Source organism: Panthera pardus, unplaced genomic scaffold, assembly GCF_024362965.1.
Source record: "Panthera pardus isolate Hobbes unplaced genomic scaffold, ASM2436296v1 HiC_scaffold_12, whole genome shotgun sequence".
NCBI lineage: Eukaryota > Metazoa > Chordata > Mammalia > Carnivora > Felidae > Panthera > Panthera pardus.
The window spans coordinates 48,943,200-48,962,518 of NW_026526677.1; the positions used below are offsets into that span (position 1 = coordinate 48,943,200).

The 19,319-nt window shown below is 43.9% G+C and overlaps 1 protein-coding gene across 2 annotated transcripts in view; it reads right to left on the bottom strand.

Moving 5' to 3' along the window:
* Positions 1-4,418: 4,418 nt before the first annotated feature.
* The window catches only part of SWAP70 (switching B cell complex subunit SWAP70), a 78,386-nt gene continuing 63,485 nt past the window's right edge, over positions 4,419-19,319 (bottom strand). For both annotated transcript variants that reach the window (XM_053899997.1, XM_053899996.1), the window contains 5 exons: positions 15,193-15,300; positions 13,427-13,593; positions 7,409-7,607; positions 6,338-6,434; positions 4,419-6,012 (listed from right to left, as the gene is read on the bottom strand). In XM_053899997.1, the coding sequence (XP_053755972.1) occupies positions 5,906-6,012; positions 6,338-6,434; positions 7,409-7,607; positions 13,427-13,593; positions 15,193-15,300 (678 nt within the window). In that variant the 3' untranslated portion in view covers positions 4,419-5,905. The remainder of the gene's footprint in view (positions 6,013-6,337; positions 6,435-7,408; positions 7,608-13,426; positions 13,594-15,192; positions 15,301-19,319) is intronic.

Consider the following 19,319-nt stretch of genomic DNA (forward strand, 5'->3'; position numbering starts at 1 on the left):
GGAAAAAAGCCCACTTTCTGGGCTTTGGAAGACATAATGAGATCGCCCACGGTTGGCTCCGCTATGCTTAGCTTCCATGGGTTTCCTCAATTCTTGGAGGGACTCGGCTGTGACCGCTGGCACTCCCTGCCACCCTGCTGAGACGGACGGAGGCGCCAGTGGGACACCTGGCGGGCGGGGTGGCCGGGAGCGCGACCGTGGCACACGCCTGCCACCTGGTGGCCCCCAGCGGAGTCGCCCAGGCCAGCGCCAAGGTCCCGGCTCAGCCTCAGTTTCGAGTGCCTGGGCAGGGGCTCATTTCCACAAAGGCGTGAACAGCTCGCTGCCCCTGGGTCTGGGCCAATTCACGACCTGCCATGGAAGCGGTGGATGGTGGGGGGGCGGGTGTGTCCCTCCTTCAAGCCAAAACCTAGGCCTGGAGGATTGCACCACAACCCTGATCGATTGTCTCTGGAGGGTGGGATCGTAGCGAGGTATTTTATTCTCTCTGCATACCTGCTTTGTCTCCATTTTCCACATTGGGTGTGTATTACTTTGTGAAATACTGCAAACGTTATTTTAAAAAAAAATCACACAAAGAGGGAGAGAGGGTCCTAATTGGCCTGTCCATCAGAGAATTCTGGAAGTTTTGACTTTCTAGTATCTTTATTTTCATGAAGTCTCCCATGGTTCACTGGGAGAAATGGACACTAGGACTTGAGGCCCTGGGATTGACGATCCATCCTTCACATATGCTAGCATTAACTCTAAGCGTATCCTCAGCCCCAGGACAGGGTTGGGGTAAATGCTCTAAAGAGAGCAGAAATTCTGTAGAAAAGAGTTGTTTGCAGGTCAGTCACTGTTGTCTCCTCTGAGCCCAGGGGACTACATCCAGGACATATTTGAGGACAAGGATGTCTTCCCAAAAGTAGTCATTAAAAAGCCAGCCTTTACTAAGGAGCTACTAGGTGCCATGTGCTGGCAATACAGCCATGAGGGGGGCGTCCTGCCCTGAAGGGGCTTTGGGCTTATCTCTGAGAAAGAGCAGGAGTGCAGTGGGAAGCCTCACCCCACAGGCATTGAGACAGAATCAGCAAAAACATCAGAAGTAGTGTAAGGGGTAGCTCCTGGGTGAGGCCCTGGGAGGAGTGTGGAGAACAGCTCTGGCTTCCACAAGATCCCAGAGGGGAAAGCAGAGGCTGGGGGTCCTGGGAGGTGGCAGTCCCAGGCCCTTTAGATCCACTTCCAAGCCTAGCTGCAGCCCTCCAGAGGGCTGTTACATCTGGGAAGTGGGGGGTCTTCACGGACAGGAGCCCTTGCCTAGGACCTCAGCCATTCAAACATCTGCCAAGCACCTGCCTTTGCAGGACACTTCAGAAGTGACACCTGACCATGGAAAATGCAGAGCGCTCAAGATGTCCCCAGACTCTCCAGTAGCTCTGCATGATCACCTACCTCAGTCACCTGCAGAATTTTCTCAGAACTTGCCAGTTCTCCAGCAAAATCCCCATTATGTGTCCTGGCCCAGCCAAGATGGAAAGCCCCTCATCACATGACTTTGGAAACTGCACTAGGATGAATAATGGCAGGCGAGGCGGCGGGGAGTGGGGGTCAGGAGAATAGTACATCTCTGTGATGTGAAGAAATCTGAGCAGGTCCTTATTCTCTCACCAGTTAAGGACAGATGAATATCATGTGCCTCCAGATATGACACCCTCAGAAGGACATATTACCTGTGCGGGACTCCCTCTGAGAATACAGAATCTAACTCAAAAGTGACACGGTAAGGTAGAACCATGAGTAGAACCCAGGTCTGTTGTCACTCTGAAATCCAGCCTCTTTCCAGTACTTTTGGAGGCCAAGCCCTGACTACTTGTAATCTCAGACCGAGGGCAGCCACTCTAGAAAGAACTCATCCACCCTGTCCCTTTAGCCGTCTTACAGCTAACTGCTTTGGGGAGTACGGGGCCTTGGGACTCAGGGATGAAAGCTTCCGCTTCTACACTTTTTTGGATTCCCTGTGTGTTCCTGGAAAACAAATATTTCAGACACAAATGGGAACAGAGAGCCCAGTTTGGCAGCACTGGACAGTGGTGCTGCTTCCCCCTCTTCTCAAACAGGAGGAGAGGGCTGGGCCTGGCTTATGAGGGTAGCAAAGCTACAGATGAGTGTGGAGGTGACAGCAGTCCCAGCACCCTCAAAACTAGCCCGTGGGTTCACAGTGCATCTTCCCAGGGAGCTGGCCCAGGATGGCCCATCAAGAGAGCAGAGCACCTGAGATCAGAGTGGGGAAAAACACGCGAAGTGTGGTCCAGGGAGGCCTGCTCTCAGAGACCTAGTGTGGGTGGCCGTTCCAAGCAGTGTTGGCCGAGGGGAAGAGGCAGGGTGACATGGGACAGGAAATGAGGGGTTCAGATGGGAAGGAAGGGTCAGCTGCTAGCCTCAGGGACTGCTAGACAAGCTTGCCTCTCCCTACTCTTCACACCTTGCTGGCTCTCAGCCGGGTTCTGTGGACTGCTCTTGAGGAGGTGGACATAAACAGGGAGGGAGGCCTGCATTCCTGTGGGCAGATGACCCTAAGAAACAGTGTGCAGCATCTGAGTGGTGGGGATGGAAGAGGAATCTGAGGCTAGCCCTGGTTGGAACTCAGCGTCCACCACAGCTTAGCCTCTGCACAGGGCCAAAGACTCAGCGACCCCAGGCCAAGAGCTGACCATAGGACAAGAGTGGTCAGGGCCCTCCCTCCATAGAAAGGTGAAGCCCGGACATGCAGTTTGGCCGGGCGATGGATGACAGAAGCACATTGAGAAAAACATGTTTGATGTACAAATGTAAAGAGGAGGCAGGGGGTGTAAAGAACCGCATCCTAGAAGAGAGGCATTCCAGTATGGATTTGACTCCTTCCAGGTCCTTCTCTGCAAAGTGAGGGGTTTAGACCCACTGACCTCTGGGGACCAGCCAATTCTAGCGTTCTAGAGGCACTACAGTTACTATCTGTACAAGGTGATACATTTAACTTATATAACAGCTTCCCATTTCCAGCATCCCTTATGATGGTCTTTTGCAATCAACAACCACCCCTACCTAGATCACTATAATTCTGGCTTGGAAATCCACAGATTACCTTTGCCAGTTCTGGAAATTAATATAATTACACAGACCGTTCTCTGGTTTCTTTGTTCAACATGATGTCTGTGAGATTCATTCATGTTGTTGCATCTCTCAGTGATGTGTTCTAATTAAAATGTAATATCCTTTGTATCACAGTTCATCAATCTACTCCCTGCTTATGAGCATTTGGGTTGTTTCTCGTTTGGGGCCATCCTAAGCAAAGCTGCTGTGAACGAACCTCCTTGTAGGGTCTTGGTGGACAACGTGCCTCTTTTCTCCTGGGGGTGGAACTGCTGTGCACACATTGTCTTTAGCTTAATAGATCTCACCAAACAGCTTCCCAAAGTTGAGACGTGACTTTTAACAGGTCTCAAAATGACTATACAAATAAGGAAATACAAGAGAAGAAAAAAGAAACCTATTCCTTAAACTATTCCCAAGACTGACCCTTTCAATAAATTTTGAGCACCTACTACGAACTGGTGAAAGCTGGGCAGTGCCTCTTCCTCACGTCCACGTGGCCTCATGTTAACCTGATCCTCGCTCCATGAGGCAGCTGTGCTTTGCTGACACTCCTCTGAAGGTACAAGAGGCTCTGCCAAGTGGAACAGGCACCAGTACAAGATGTGACACCAGCTGGGCAGATCTGAATGCTCATTTCTTAGCAGCCGCTGAATGGTTCTGATGGACCCTCCCTCTTGTGAAAAGAAAATCAAGGTTGTGACAATCTTCCTATTTCACACTTCAGCAACCTGCCTCACAAAGACTTTAAAACACATTCAAAGCAATTCCCTTTAGATCTGTGTTTAAAAATGCAAATTTGTAGTTTCTGAAGCACAGCGCCCCCACACAGGCTGTGCCAAAGCTCCTGCCCTCCGCTAGTTCACAGAGCAAGCGGCCTCTTTCCCTCCCATTTCTACCAAAGAGGTCAACTCCTGAGACTCCGTAAGGGGAAACCCTGACCCCTACTATTGTGTTCTGGACAACAGAATTTGCCTTTCCTGAGCAGGTTTTCTCAACCTTGACACTACAGACATCTCTGTCCAGATGACTCTTGGTTACAGGGAACTGTCCCATGAATTGTAGGATGTTCGGCAGCATCTCTGGCCTCTACCCACTAGATGCCAATAGCACTCCCAGTTTTAACAACCAAAAATGTGATCAGATATTGCCAAATGTCCCCTGGTGGGCAAAATCATCCCCTGTTGAGAACCACTACAGTACAGAAAGATGTTTAAAAACACCAGCCAGTGTGCTGTCTCCCTCTAGAAGGGAAAGAGCATGGGCCGCCTTAGTCCACCCTAGGTATTTTAATCTTGGCAACCATGTGAGACCAAAACAAAAAACCACACTGTTTACTCTGGTAAAACTGAAACAAAAACTAAAAGGCATAAAAAGAAAATTCGGGAAAGCAGAGTTAACAGGATTCAGAGGTTAACAGCAACAATGAGGGAGAAATCATCATCGTAAATTCCCGTCTGTGAATGCACACATCTGCCATGGTTTCCCACACGAGTGACTCAAGCACCAAACACAAAGCCATAGCTAACGTCATCACAGCACTGGTTCGGGGGTCCAAGCTCCAAACTGTGTTTGCAGGAAGCATCCCTAAACTCAAGTCCATCTCGTTATATGAAAATACACAAATGTACCCTACTGTCCTATTAAATCAGACAGTTTAAAATGCATGCTGTTCTGGTGTTTTTATTTTCTTACTCAGTCCATTTTACTAGAAAAAAAACAAACATACAAAACATTTTTAATATATCTTAGAAAATTAGCAAAAAAAATTAAAGTTCAGCATATTACATTGTACAACATTTAGGTAAGAATGTTTGAAAATTATAAATATTTGTTCCCTCTCAACATAGGACATCATAAAAATACATTCTTAAAACTTTTTTCATGTATAATTCCTATAAATGATCATATCCATATTTATCAAGGAAAAGGCCTAATCATGACAAACATCCATATACTCCTGAAGTTTTCTGTACAGTAACTACAAAAGAAAAAGCAAGGGGTCTGGCAGCACGTTGACCCTTAAAACCTTTTTAAACATTAGGAAGAATTCAGTTAGTATCAAATTATCATTCCAAATGGGATTTACTGAGTTCATCTCTGTGCTGATTCCTAAGTATCTATCTTAGCCAAAGCCTGTTTAATAAGGTGTTTGCCTCCTTGAGATTAGTGCCACTAAAGCCAGGAAGTAACTCAGCAGCACTGCATTCAGCAGAAACTTCTGCACAACTGCATCCATGGACTGCGTCCTCTTAGCGGAGGCAAGATCCACACGTGGCCAGGGACCGCTCTGTGGGAGCAGCTGGTCAAAAGTATCCATGGCAACCAGCATGCCAAGGCAAGCAGACTGGCCACGCACTCAAAGAAGGAAACATGCTGCCACAGGAAAGGAATGACCCCAGTCACTCAGGTTCTGATTATCCAGTAATCCTGACCCCACACCCCCATGCACCTCAACATCGGCAGCTGATGGCGGCCACGGCGCGGTTTGCATGCTGCCTCAATCCCACAAGGACCTGAGAGAGCTAAAGGGAATTTTCAGAAGCTAAAGTTTTCAAAGAGTAAATAAAAAGCTTGATAGTGTCGACTTTTTTTTTTTTCAGGTAAGCCCTTATTTTCAGGAAGATAAATAAGAAGGCTTCCTTAGTATATTGGCCTGATAGAAGGCACTGAAGAAAGAATGGTTAGAAGCAGCAAAGCCAGTTCCTTTGTCTTTAGCATCAAGCTTTCCGGCTACACCCGGAATCTGCACAATGGACGGGACTCCTGCCAGCTCGTCACTCGGGTCACTTGGTCACTCCGTGTTCTTCTTTCCTTTCCAGTTCTTCTCTCTCTCTTCCAGTTCTGCCTGGGTGAAAGCTGCGGGGCCCCAGTTAGTGATCAGGTGAGGGTTTTTTGAACCTAAGGAACAAACACACATTAAATATTCTTCACATTCTTCAATGAACATTACCATTTTTCCAGATAAAATAGTAACTTTCTACTTGATTTCTTCTCTGAGAAATATCCATAAATGTCACACCAGCCAAAACAACTAGAAGATGTATGCAAGGGAATCAACTGAGCCTTCTTATCTAGTACAGAGCAAGTTATTCAAGAGAAATGGGCCCTAAACAGTGTGATTTCTGTATATTTGGGCTCAAGAAGATTTTTAGCACAATTTAAACACACAAATAAAACAAGAATAAATTGGATAAATATCTTACTACTTCAAAGAGCGTGTTACCTGGCTCTATCAATCGAATTAATCCTTCATGCTGGGCCACTTTGTCCTTCCAGCTCTTGGTCTTACTAGTTGCCATCTCCAGCTTCTTCTTAACTCCCTGAAACAAAAGTAGATGTTAAACTATGCAAACAGGCAGTTTAAGACCAAATAAAAATGCTTGGGCACTTACTCTATTCTTGTGGATTATCCCATTAAATCCAGCCACTCGAAGAGGCAAGAACTATTAATCACCCCCATTTTACAGATGTGGAAACCAGGATGCAGAGAGCTTGGGTAACCTGCCCAAGGTCACCCAAAGGACCTAATGACACAGCTACACATGAATGTGTAAGATCCTTGTGTACACATTACAGCTCACCACCCTCGGCCCCAAATCCAGCCTCCTCTGTCCTGCACATGACACCAGGGTGACTCTCCTCACCAGCTGGCACGACTTCAGCTTTGTCAGTAAAGGGCACTGAAGGGTCACTGGAAGAAGGGGCTCTGCTCCCAGGTCCCACTGTGCTCTTCTCAGCAGCTCCTGTGACATGTGGGGCATCCACAGTGCTCACGCCAGTGGATTTTAGTGTCATTGCCCTGTGGGCTGCTTTCCCCAGTCCCCAGAGGACAGCTTCCCAGTCACGGCTTTTCTGCTGTCTGTGGGGCCAAGGCCATGCCCTCTCCAAGGTCTAGATCACAGCAATGCGCAGAAGGGGCGAAGAGCAGATGTGTTCCCTTCCTGGGTGCTCTGCCTCAGTCTCAGAGGCACGGGCTGCTTCGTGTACGTGCCATTCCTGTATTCGTAGAGTCTTCTTTACTGCTTCGTAGGTAATCCCCTGTTATAGTTAATAATTGTTTATATTAAACTTTCCCTGTTCAAATTACTGTGTGCCTCTTGACTGGACTTTACCTGATACACCTCACCACCTGTAAAAACTACTTCTTACAGCTAAGCAAATACTGTTATTTCTAAATGTTTTTTTAAGTTTTGATTTTAATTCCAGTTAGTTAACAATGTTACGTTAGTTTCAGGTGCTTAAATGTTTGTTTTTAAAATTTTAAATGGGCGTTTGCAGGGATCAGTTGGATTACCTCATACTGCTCAAGCGCTTGTTTCCGCTCTAGCTCAAGTTGCTCCAGCTGTTCCATGGCTTCCTGAAGGGCCCGCTCTTTCAGGACGCGCTGATTCTCCAGCTCCTGTTTCTCCGCTTCAGTTGTCTGAATGGCCTGCTGCTGCTCCAGGTGCCACTTTTCCAGTTCAGCCCTCTTGGAAGACTCTTCCTCCAGCAACCTGCAAGGTGGGGAGCTCAGGACCAAACCTGCCCAGGCTTCCATGCCCGACCCAGCGGATGACGGAGCCACCGAGAGCAGCAGACAAGACCTGATGTCATCTAATCCACCCCCCTCATTTTGCAAGTTGGAAACTAGGGGCCACAGAGGCCCTTATTCACAGCGCTGGCAAGGTGCCCCATGTGTCCTGCCCTGCTCCTCTCTGTTTCACCCTTTTTTGAAAAAATAAAATAAAATAAAGTAAAATGACATTTATGAAAGGTTTAATGTGCCACAACTGGGCCAAGAGCTAAGTGTATTTTCCCAATCAATCCTCACAGTAAACTTAAGTGCTATCAACATTCACACTTCAAAGATGAAGAAAGTGAGACACAAAAGTTAAATGACCTGTACCACATAATTTGACTGGCAGGTGGTATGGCCAAGTTTTGAAATTTGCCTGGTTGCTACAACATTAAAATATTTCTCATCTGGGGGTGCCTGGGTGGCTCAGTCGGTTGAGCATCTGACTTCGGCTCAGGTCATGATCTCACGGTACGTGGGTTCGAGCCCCGCGTCGGGCTCTGTGCTGACCACTTGCTCAGAGCCCAGAGGCTGCTTCAGATTCTGTGTCTGCTTCTCTCTGCCCTTCCCCTGCTCGCACTCTGTCTCACTCTATCTCTTCAAAAATAAATAAATGAAAAAAAAATTAAAATTAAAAACATTTCTCATCTAGTACAAACATATTACCAAGGAAAAAGGTAACAAACTAATGATAATGAAAATGAGGGGGAAAGGAACCAACAAAAGGCAGAATAAAACAGATACCACTTACTGAACAATTACTACATGTCAGATACCTGACTTCATTATTGCTAACCCCCCATCAATTCTGCAAGGTATTTATCATCCCTCCAGATGAAGCAATAAAAATTCAGGATGTTTAAAAGTATATCGCACAGGTAGTGGTGAATTTTTTTTTTAATTTTTTTTTAACATTTATTTATTGTTGAGAGACAGAGAGACAGAGCATGAGCAGGGAGAGGCAGAGAGAGAGGAGACACAGAATCTGAAGCAGGCTCCAGGCTCCCAGCTGACAGCACAGAGCCCGATGCAGGGCTCAAACCCACGAACCATGAGAGCATGACCTGAGCCGAAGTCAGATGCTTAACCAAATGAACCACCCAGGCACCCCGGTAGTAGTGAATTTTAACCAAGGTTTGTGTGACTCTAAAATGTTATCTTGAATAACAGGCTACCTATCTAAGAATATCCAGCTACACAGGCATTTAAATAAAACTAACATACAGCCCAAACCTATACCCAAAGTATAGACAATGTACTTAGATGCCAGCCCAGGACAGGACACATCTCTAGTGGCTTGACCATCAGTATGCTCTTCTAAAACCAATGACTGAAGCCATAAAGTAACAGAATAGACACCCCTTATATCACCACTCCCAACTCCTCCACCCCCGGCCCCCACCACTGAAGAATTCCCTCTACAACATCCTGCAACGTGGTTATCCTACTGTGCTCAAATACTCTGTGGGATGGGCCACTCACTGCTTCAGGAATCAGGCGAGTTCACAATGGGTTCACAAACGGGCACCCTCAATCCTTCGAAAGTTCCACCTCAACTAGGAAGAGCTTTCCCACCCACTATCCCTAGTTCTACACAGGACCATCCACTCCCTCCTTAGATGTCTCCTGGAGCATGATGCCCACAACTGAACACAACACTGCAAATGTGGCCTGGCCAGTGTTTTTTCACTCACTCAGTGTGTGTATATTGTGCACCTTTGTGTGCTTTTCTAGACACTGGGGATACAACAGTGAACAAGACTGGAAAGGCCTATTTCTTCATCCTAGGGGTGAGAGTATGAAGGGGGAATGGACATTTGGAGGTGTTCAGGCTGCCCAGTCGGAATCCCCTCCATGTGTCCAAGGAATCTGCCACAGGAGGCATCTTGATGGGAAGCAGGGCCCACATAAGCCACAGGCCCAACCCCTGCCCTCCTGCCCTGTGGCAGCCAGGGCACAGTGGAAGCCCGAGCTGGGCTTGGCTAAGCAGATGCCCTTCCTGCAGCTCCGACCCTGAAGCAACTGATGCAAAGCAGAGATAGTGAAGAATTTATCTTGCCGGTGGCAGCAACAGCCAGGGCTGCATGACAGCAGAAGCAACGGTGACTCCCAACACACAGTGCCAATGCTGACATCAGCGGCATCCTGGGTGGACTCTCCCCTTGGCCTGGTTTGGGCTGTGGTTTGGGCTGCTCAGCTTCCCTTGGTCCATGCCTGTGTTCAGGCCTGGCCACCTGCCTTTCTTTGGAATTGGTGAACTATTCAAGAACCTTTTAATTAACTATTTTATTGCTCTAGGAAATCCCAGTTCATTTCTGTGGTTTCCAAATAAGACCCCTGAACAAAGACTAACTACTCTGTCCCTCCGTTTCCTCATTTATAAAAAGGGGATAGAAACTACATCCACCATCAAAGGTTTGTGGATGCATCAATTGTGATAGTGCATGTAAGGTACCTAGAACTGTGCCGACCACATCTAGGTGCTGGATAAATACCAGCTTGTGTTATTATAGTAGGACTGATACCTCATTTGCTCCGAATACTTCGTATTCACTAACACTACCTGAGAGTGTATGGGGTTTCTGGCAATTGTATCCCAAGAAAGTAATACCATGAATCTTCTCAAAGTCTCCTGGATCCAAGACTCCTGTTGTTACTTTAAAGCTATCTCCTGGGGCACCTGGGTGGCTCAGTTGGTTAAGCATCTGACTTCGGCTCAGGTCATTATCTCCCAGTTCATGAGTTCAAGCCCCGTGTCGGGCTCTGTGCTGACAGCTCAGAGCCTGGAGCCTGCTTTGGATTCTGTGTCTCCCTCTCTCTCTGCCCCTCCCCTGCTCATGCTCTGTCTCACTCTCAAAAATAAAATAAACATTAAAAAAATTTTTTTGAACTATCCTTAGTCTAAAACCATCAGTCTAGCCTGTCAATAGATCTTTTTGAATGCTTATTTTGACATTCTATACATTATACATCTTCCTCATCTGCAAAGGAAATAAAGGAACAGAAACCAACACACTGAGTAACTACCAAATACCAGACATTACACTAAATACTGTGCATGCAGTTCCTCCTCTAATCTTCACAACAACCCTGCAAGGTAGGCAACTATCCATAACTCTATAGATAAGGAACTGAAGGCTCAAAGTGGTGAAGTGACTTTTCAAAAATTACAGCTAGAAAGTACCAGAACTAAGAATCAAACTCAGATCTCACTCCACAGCTTGGTCCCTAATTGCTTTCAAATATATGAAAAAGTAGTATCACATAGAAGAGTGGCCTCTATTAGTAGAACTTGGATCCATTCATTCACAAAATATCCCTTGGTCTCTCACTGTGTGCCAGGCACTGCATTAGTTGCTGGGAATACAGACATAACTTAACAGATCTAAAAATGTAGTGGGTAAAAGTTATAATGGGGCAGATTATGGCTAAGCCTCAAGAACTTTCCAATAATTGAGTTCTCCAAATATTAAACAGTTTTCTTCCGAGGTCCCATTTAGAAGACTCTAGACAACCTTCAATATTACACATCAAAATAACAACAACAACTACAATTCAATTAAAATATATATATACAGGGTGGCCTGGATGGCTCAGTCTAGTTAAGCGTCTAACTCTTGATCTCAGCTTAGGTCATGTTCTCACAGTTTGTGGGATAGAGCCCTACATCGGGCTCTGCACAGACAGCACAGAGCCTGCTTGGGATTCTCTCTCTTCCTCTCTCTCTCTGCCTGTCTCTCAAAATAAATAATAAACTTAAAAAAAAAAAAAATCATATGCCCTAGATGGCTTAAGTCAAAGTTCTTGTATTTAAACAATTTACTACAAAAAATATCTCTGAGGAAACTTCAAACACTGACAGAGAAACGACTAACTTCTAGAAGAATAATGAGATACCAAATATTCTGAGAATGACTTGCTATTGCTTAAAGAAAGGTCAGGAAAGTTAACTAAAAAGCCCTCTACAAACGCCCTCAACCTAAGATTATGATTCAGTTCAGCAGTGCTAGACATAAATGTATTCACTCGGCTCCATGATGCTTTCCTTTGATTTTCAACCCAGGAAGGCCTACCCAGAGGAGTGGGAGCAAGAAGAAAAGCCCCCTCTGACAATCTGACAAAATGTCCCACTGAATCAGGTCCAGCTTCTGTGACTTCAGGAAAGAGGCAAATCCACCTCACCTAATAATCACCAAATTTTATTCATCTCAAGTTCCAAAAACTAAGATGAAAAACAAATTCAGAATTCAGTAAATTTAGTAAAATTCACAAAATGGTCTTTGCACACCAAGTTCTCTAATTTCAACTTACTGGAGCAGAGATGCATGTATTGGTTATATTTGTATTCCAAAGGTTGAAACCATTTTGCAATTTACTTAAATCAGGTTATACAAAATAATTAGCCCAAGCTTTTTAAATAACAATACTCACGCCTGGCTCCTATCCAAAGATAATTTGATTCAACAAATCCAGGACACTGATTAAAAACTACTATACTAGCTTCAATGACCCAAAATTGTCTCTCACTCAAAACATCACTCATTCTACAAACTCAAAATAATACTTTAATAAATTTCTAGAACAGGGGCGCCTGGATGGCTCAGTTGGTTAAGTATCCGACTCTTGATTTCTGCTCAGGTAGTGACCTCACGGTTCATGAGTTCAAGCCCCGCATTGGATTCTGCACTGACAGTACAGAGCTTTCTCTCCCTCTCGCTCCACCCCTCCCTCACTCGCTTTCTCGCTTTCTCTCTCTCTCTCAAAATAAACAAAAAAAAAGACTTGAGGAGTCTGGGTGGCTCAGTGGGTTGAGCATCCAACTTCAGCTCAGATCATGATCTCACAGTTTGTGGGTTCGAGACCCACTCAGAATTGAGATGAATTCTCAGACACCATGCTAATGTTGTGGGGGTTGGGAGTGGGGGGGACCCTCCATCCCATCACATTAAAATTAAGAACCATAAGAGACATCCCCTGACAAGACATCTCAAAGAAAGCAAATGGGGAAACAAGTTAGAAACTGGAAGAGGGTAGCTCAAAATTTCCCTTTGGGGTCTTTATTCTACTTTGTCCTCCCTGCTGCCATGAAGACCACAAATTGAGAGTTCTCACCTGAGATCATGACTATCATAGATAATAAACCTGACTTTTAAAGCTCTGAGGAAAAGAAGAATCTAGCTTTCAAGAACTTCTAAAACTGAGGTGCCTGGCTGGTTCAGTCAGTAGAGTGTGGGATTCTTGATCTCAGGGTCATGAGTTCAAGCTCTGTATTGGGCACAGAGCTTACCAAAATAAGAAACTTCTAAAACTAAGATTTCAAGTAATAATTATTTAAGGAATGTCACCAATCCTGAATGACCAGATGGAAACTGCTTAATTCCTCATTATCCCTCGAAAGTAGCTGTAACTCTGGCCTGAAACAGACCTCCACACAGTGGCCCTCTCTGGTCTGGAACATGTTGAGGAAGGTTCTCACCAGAGCTGCTCCTGGGTCCATGGACATTCTCATTCTAGACATGGACATTCTCACCAAACAGATCCACCAGACTGCTCTAAAATAGATAGAAGGCCTGTCGATAGCCCCAGAAGCAAGGGCCTTCCAGTGCCATAGATGGAGAATAAACAACTCAACCCGCCCAGCCTCCAAGGTCTCTCCAATCTAGCAGAGACACTCCTCCCTCTTCACCAGAATGTTAGTCATTCCTAGAAATTCCTAGAAAAGTACAAAAAGGCACAGTATACAAACTGATCTGGCACCTGGCCTGAAGCTTCCGCACAGTCTCTTCATCTTGCCGGGCCTGTCTCTCATCCTCGAGAGCCTCCTGCAGCTTTAGGTACATGTCTTCCAGCTCCTGTACTCGCTGCAAATACTGTTCCAGTTCAGAGGACTTCTGAGCAACCTGTTCTTCCATCTGTTGTCTGATCTGATGATATAAAAGGGTCATGTTTAAACTCAGGTTAACTTCACCCTCAGGGAAACTCTCCCACTCCTAACACCACAGCCTACCTTGCAGCTCAGCAGGGTGGGCAGGGCCTTGTCCTTCGCTCCTGGAACTGAAGATGGAGGAAGGAGGGCACCACACCCAGTACCAACACTAAGACCCAAGTCCAGGACACAAAGACACCCCAAGTCCAGGATGCAAAGTACACCCCAGATGCTGTGTTTCTGCCCTCTCTGAGTTTCTATCCCTTCCACTCTACACGTTAAGATTCAAGAGTCAAGAAAAAAATCATTCCCCTGTATAATTTCTCCTTAAATTCCTTTTTGTTATAAAGCCACAACCTCTTTACCCACAATCTTCTCTAAAAGGAATGAACCTCTGTCCAGTCAGAAGAGCCCAAGGGTTACAATAAAGGGGAAAGGAAAAGACAGACCTGCAGAGTCCTTGGTGCTTCCCTGGCTGCCTTGAGGCCCCTCCACTCCTGCCCTAGGGCACCTCCAGTCCTGGGGGGCCTCACGCAACTATGTTAGTGCCCTAACAACTCAATGGTTTCTCCCTTCTGTATTAAAATTTTGAATCTCTGCCTTAAAAATTGAAAGACAAGGACATCCAAATGTAATAGCACACACATTAGTGTATGTGTCTGTGGTTTATAAAATATTCACACTTGCTCACATCATCCTAAGAGTCATGAAAGATCACATGACAATGCCTCCAATTTAAAGAAGAGAAAACTAATGCTCAGAAGAAGGAACAGAGAGGAAAGAAACCCAGATGTTCTGGCTGTGAACACGGCAACTCCTTCGTATCACATCTGCCCCGCTTGTGTATTTTCTCTCATAAAACAAACATGTCTGTTTCAACTCTAAGCAACAAAAAGTTACTTAAAAAAACATCATGAGCAGCTACTTAATGGGCACTGGACTCAGTACCCTCCCACAAATTACAACTCTGTGGAAGAAGACCTGTGTTCTAATTAACTATCTAACCACCTAGGGCAACCTGACTCTTGGATGTCTTGGGGGATGGGAACCTCTAAGATGAATCAGAGCTGCCAAGAACAGCAGACCAGAATTCCTATATTCTCATGATTTCAGAACCACCCCCCCCCCCCACTTTGCTCATTACAGAAGAGAAAGGTCATGAAACCCATGCTTACTTTTCCCCCTAGCTATTTATTTTCCAAGCCAGGCCTTTCTGAGAAGGAAAATAGGATGCTGTTAATAAATATATCAGGATGGCAAGGACTGTCCCAGGCAAACCAAGAGATACAGTCACCCTAATCACAGTAGTTATCACCCTATTCCATGAATTTCTATTCTGGGGTCCTAAAAGCAAGATTTATGTCTTTTACCTTTATATCCTGCCATGATGCCTAGCACATAGAAGGTGCTCAATAAAACCATAATGAACAAACACAGAACTTCCCCCAATAGCCCACTGCATGTCTATATAGCATAGTCCCACTGACAAGATGGCCTCACTCCAGTCTCCCAGGCCTTGACCCCTCCCCCTTCACCCAGAAAGAACCATTGTGAGCTAATGCAGCAGTGTTCCCAGGTTCCCAGCTGTAGCACTCACAAGCTTCTCTCGCTCCAGCTCTGTGCTGAACCTCGCCTGTAGTTCCACTTGAGTCTGAAGGCGTTTCTTTTCTTCTTCTGCTGCACGAGACGCTGCTTCTTCCAGTTTCTATCCAATCAAAACCCACCCACAGAAAAGCAGTAAGTAGGGGCGTCTGGGTGGCTCAGTCAGTTGAGCGTCCAGCTTCGGCTCAGGTCATGATCTCACGGTTCATGAGTTCAAGCCCCGTGTCAGGCTCTGCGCTGACAGCTCAGAGCCTGGAGCCTGTTTCAGATTCTGTCTCCCTCTCGCTCTGCCCTGACCCTGCTTGTGCTCTGTCTCTCTGTCTCTAAAATAAACAAACATTAAAAAAAAAAAAAATTAAAAAAAAAAAAAGAAAAGCAGTATTAGAGTGGAGGTGTATTAGGAAAGAGAAATGGCCACACCTAAGTACATGGGAAAAGCAAAACATTCTTAATGTTCAATCAAGCTAGAATAAAAACCTTTAGATCCACTGGAATTCCATTCCAACAATTTTCCCAGTGAACATACAGAATGAATTAGGTAAATGAATGACTTGTTAAGTCTGAACAACATTTTGCAAAGAAAATTTTGTATAGTCATGGAGTTAAATTCACTTACAAATGCATTCGTGAGGTTCAACATCTATTTCTTCAGCTCCTTCTATAGTTTTGTCATCTCCCACGTTACTCCTTTAAAACTTTTTACCAGAGCTTGACTTCCAGAGGGTGGCAGTGAGGAGCTCCATGGACCCATTTCCCAGCAAAACACCCATAACTGGTGAAAATAATTTCAAAAAACCCCCGAAAACAACCATTTAAAGTCTCCAGAAATTAAACCAATTGCATATAGCAAATGGAGAAGATTTATCCAAAAAAATGAGGCAAGCCTAGAAGACCAAAGGGTACCACCTCTACCTGGTGATGGGCTCAGGAAGCAGGGGTATCACACCCAGAAAAGCAGACCACTAGTTTCTGCCACCAGCTCCAGAGCATTGGCACAGAGGTTTGCCTAGGCAGAGATCTGGAGCTCTCCCCAAAAGAAATGACATTATTTAAAACAAATGTGTGGAAGTTCAAACTTAAAGATGCTCTTGAAAACAATGGAGATTTTAAGGAATTAAGAGGAGGCTCATAGCTCCAAAAGACCAACAAACTATAAACCACACACCAGGTGGAAGTTTAACAGAGAGAACCAGTTACAGAAAGTAAAGAGCCCTCATGTAATAGGAGTAAGTCTCAAAGACTACATATGGGCTTGAATTTAAATAATATCAGACTGTGGAGCAAGTTAGGCCCCAAGCCCTTGTTGAAAACAATAGAGCTCTAACAGCTAGATAGGATAGCAACAGAGGCATACAGCTTAACAGAGAGATTAGAGAAAGAAACACACAAAGAGAACCTTAACATCATGGTCACCTCAGGGTATCTCGTACATGCCCAAGGCTGTGCCTCTGATGAAGAAGACCGTCAGAGGCTTCACAGTGTGAAGAAACAGACCTCATTGAAACAGCCTAGCCAAGTCAGGAGACAAATGAATAAGCAACAACAGGCCCCAGGGGTAGGGGAGAAATCTATATCCAGAGTTGCTACAATATATTGTCTAAAATGTCCAGTTTTCCAAATGGAAAGATATTCCATGCTCGTGGGTTGGAAGAAACATTGTTTAAAATGTCCATACCACCCAAAACAATCTACAAATTTAATGTAATCCCTATCAAAATTCCAACAGCATTTTTCACAATACTACAAGAATAATGCTAAAATTTGTATGAAATCACAAAAGAAGTGGTTTGAAAAAGAAGAACAAAACTGAAGGTATCACAATCCCAGATTTCAGGATATACCACACAAAGCTGTAGTAATCAAAACAGTATGGTATTGTCATTAAAAACAGACACAAAGATCAACAAAACAGAACAGGAAACCCAGAAATAAATCCACAATTATATGGTCCATTAATCTAAAACAAAGGAGGCAAGAATATGCAATGGGAAAAAGTCTCTTCAACAAATGGTGTTGGGAAAACTGGACAGCAATATGCCAAAGAATGAAACTGGACCACTTTCTTACACCAAACACAATAATAAACACACAATAGATTAAAGACCTAAATGTGAGACCTGAGACCATAAAAATCGTGGAAGAGAAGGCACAGACAGTAATTTCTCTGACACTGGTCATAGCAACATTTTTCTAGATACGTCTCCTGAAGCAAGGGAAACAAAAGCAAAAATAAACTATTGGGACTACATCAAAATAGAAAGCTTCGGCACAGCACAGGAAACAATCCACAAAACTAAAAGAGAGCCTATTGAATGGGAGAAGATAGTTGCAAATGATATATCTGATAAGTGGCTCATATCCAAAATATATAAAGAACTGACACAACATCCAAAAAAAAAAAAAAGCAAATAATTAATTAAAAATGGGCAGAAGACATGAACAGACATTTCTCCAATGAAAACATACAGATGGCTAACAGACACATGAAAAGATGCACGACATCACTCATCATCGGGGAAATGAAATCAAAACCAAAATGAAACATCACCTCACACCTGTCGGAATGGTTAAAATAAAAAACACAAGAAACAAGTATTGGCAAGGATGTGGAGGAAAAGGAACCCTTGTGCACTGTTGGTGGGAATGCAAACTGGTGCAGCCACTTTGGAAAAGAGTATGCAGCTTCCTCAGAAACTAAGCACAGAATTACCATGTGATCCAGTAATCACACTACTGGGTATTTACCCAAAAAATACAAAAACACTAAGTCAGAAATATATATGCACATCTCTGTTTATTGCAGCATTATTTACAATAGCAAGATATGGAAACAACCCAAATGCCCATCAACAGATGAATAGATAAAGAAGTGGTATGTGTGTATGTACACATACACACACAATGGAATAGTACTCAGCCATGAAAAAGAATGAAATCTTGCCATTTGCAATGTGGATGGATCTAGAGGATCTAGTACAATGGTGGGTAAAATAGAGAAAGACTAATAACATGATTTCAGTTATATGTAAAAATTTAAGAAACAAAACAATGGAAATAAGAGAGAAAAAAAGACTCTTAAATATAGAGAACAAACTGATGGTTACCAGAGAGGAGGTGGGTGGGGGAATGGGTGAAATAGGTGGAAGGGATTAAGAGTACACTCATTGTGATGAGCACTGAGTAATGTGTGGAATTGTTGTTGAATCACCAAACACTTGAAACTAATATGACACTATATGTTAATTATACTGGAACTTAAAAAATAAATTTTTAAAAATAAATATTAAAAATAATAATAAAATAAAATGTCCAGGGAAAAAAGCAGGCAATAGACTGCCTCTGAAGGGGCCCTGGTGGTGGATTTAGCAAATATTTTATAAAAGTTTTATGTTCAAAGAACTCAAGGAAACCAAGCTTAAGGAAGTAATAGAAGGTATAACAATACCCTATCAAATAGAGATTATCAATAAAAAGATATAAAAATAACCAACTGGAAATTCTGGAGTTGAAAAGCATGATAACTAAAATGAAAACTTCACTAGATGTTTTCACCTTACATATTTGGGCTGCAAGAAGAATCAAAGATCAATTGATAGAAATGCAATTTGAAGAACAGAGAGAAAAAGGAATGAAGAAAAATGAACAGAGCCTCAGAGAAATGTGGGACACTATTAAGCGTACCAACATTCACATAATGAGAGTTTCCAAAGAAGAGGGAAGAGAGAAAGGAACAGGAAAAAATGTTTAAAGAAATAATCGCTGAAAACTTTCCCAATTTGATGGAAAACATTAACTGACACATCCAAGAATTCAACAGATTCTAGGATAAACACAAAGAGATATACACCACACCCATCATAATAAACCTGTAGAAAGACAAAGTAAAAAAGAAAATCCTGAAAGCAACAGGAAAAAAATGATTCATCACACACAAGAAAACATCAATAAAATTGACAGATGACTTCTCGTCAAAAACACGTAACTAGTTCTGGGCAAAAACTGTAAACAGAAGTGACACTTCTGAGCTGGAGTAGTTAACTGCCAAACCCTTGAACACTTTTTCCTCTGTTACAGTGATTAGTAAGATTTGAAATAGTAGCTGTTGCATCAGCCTGGATTTCA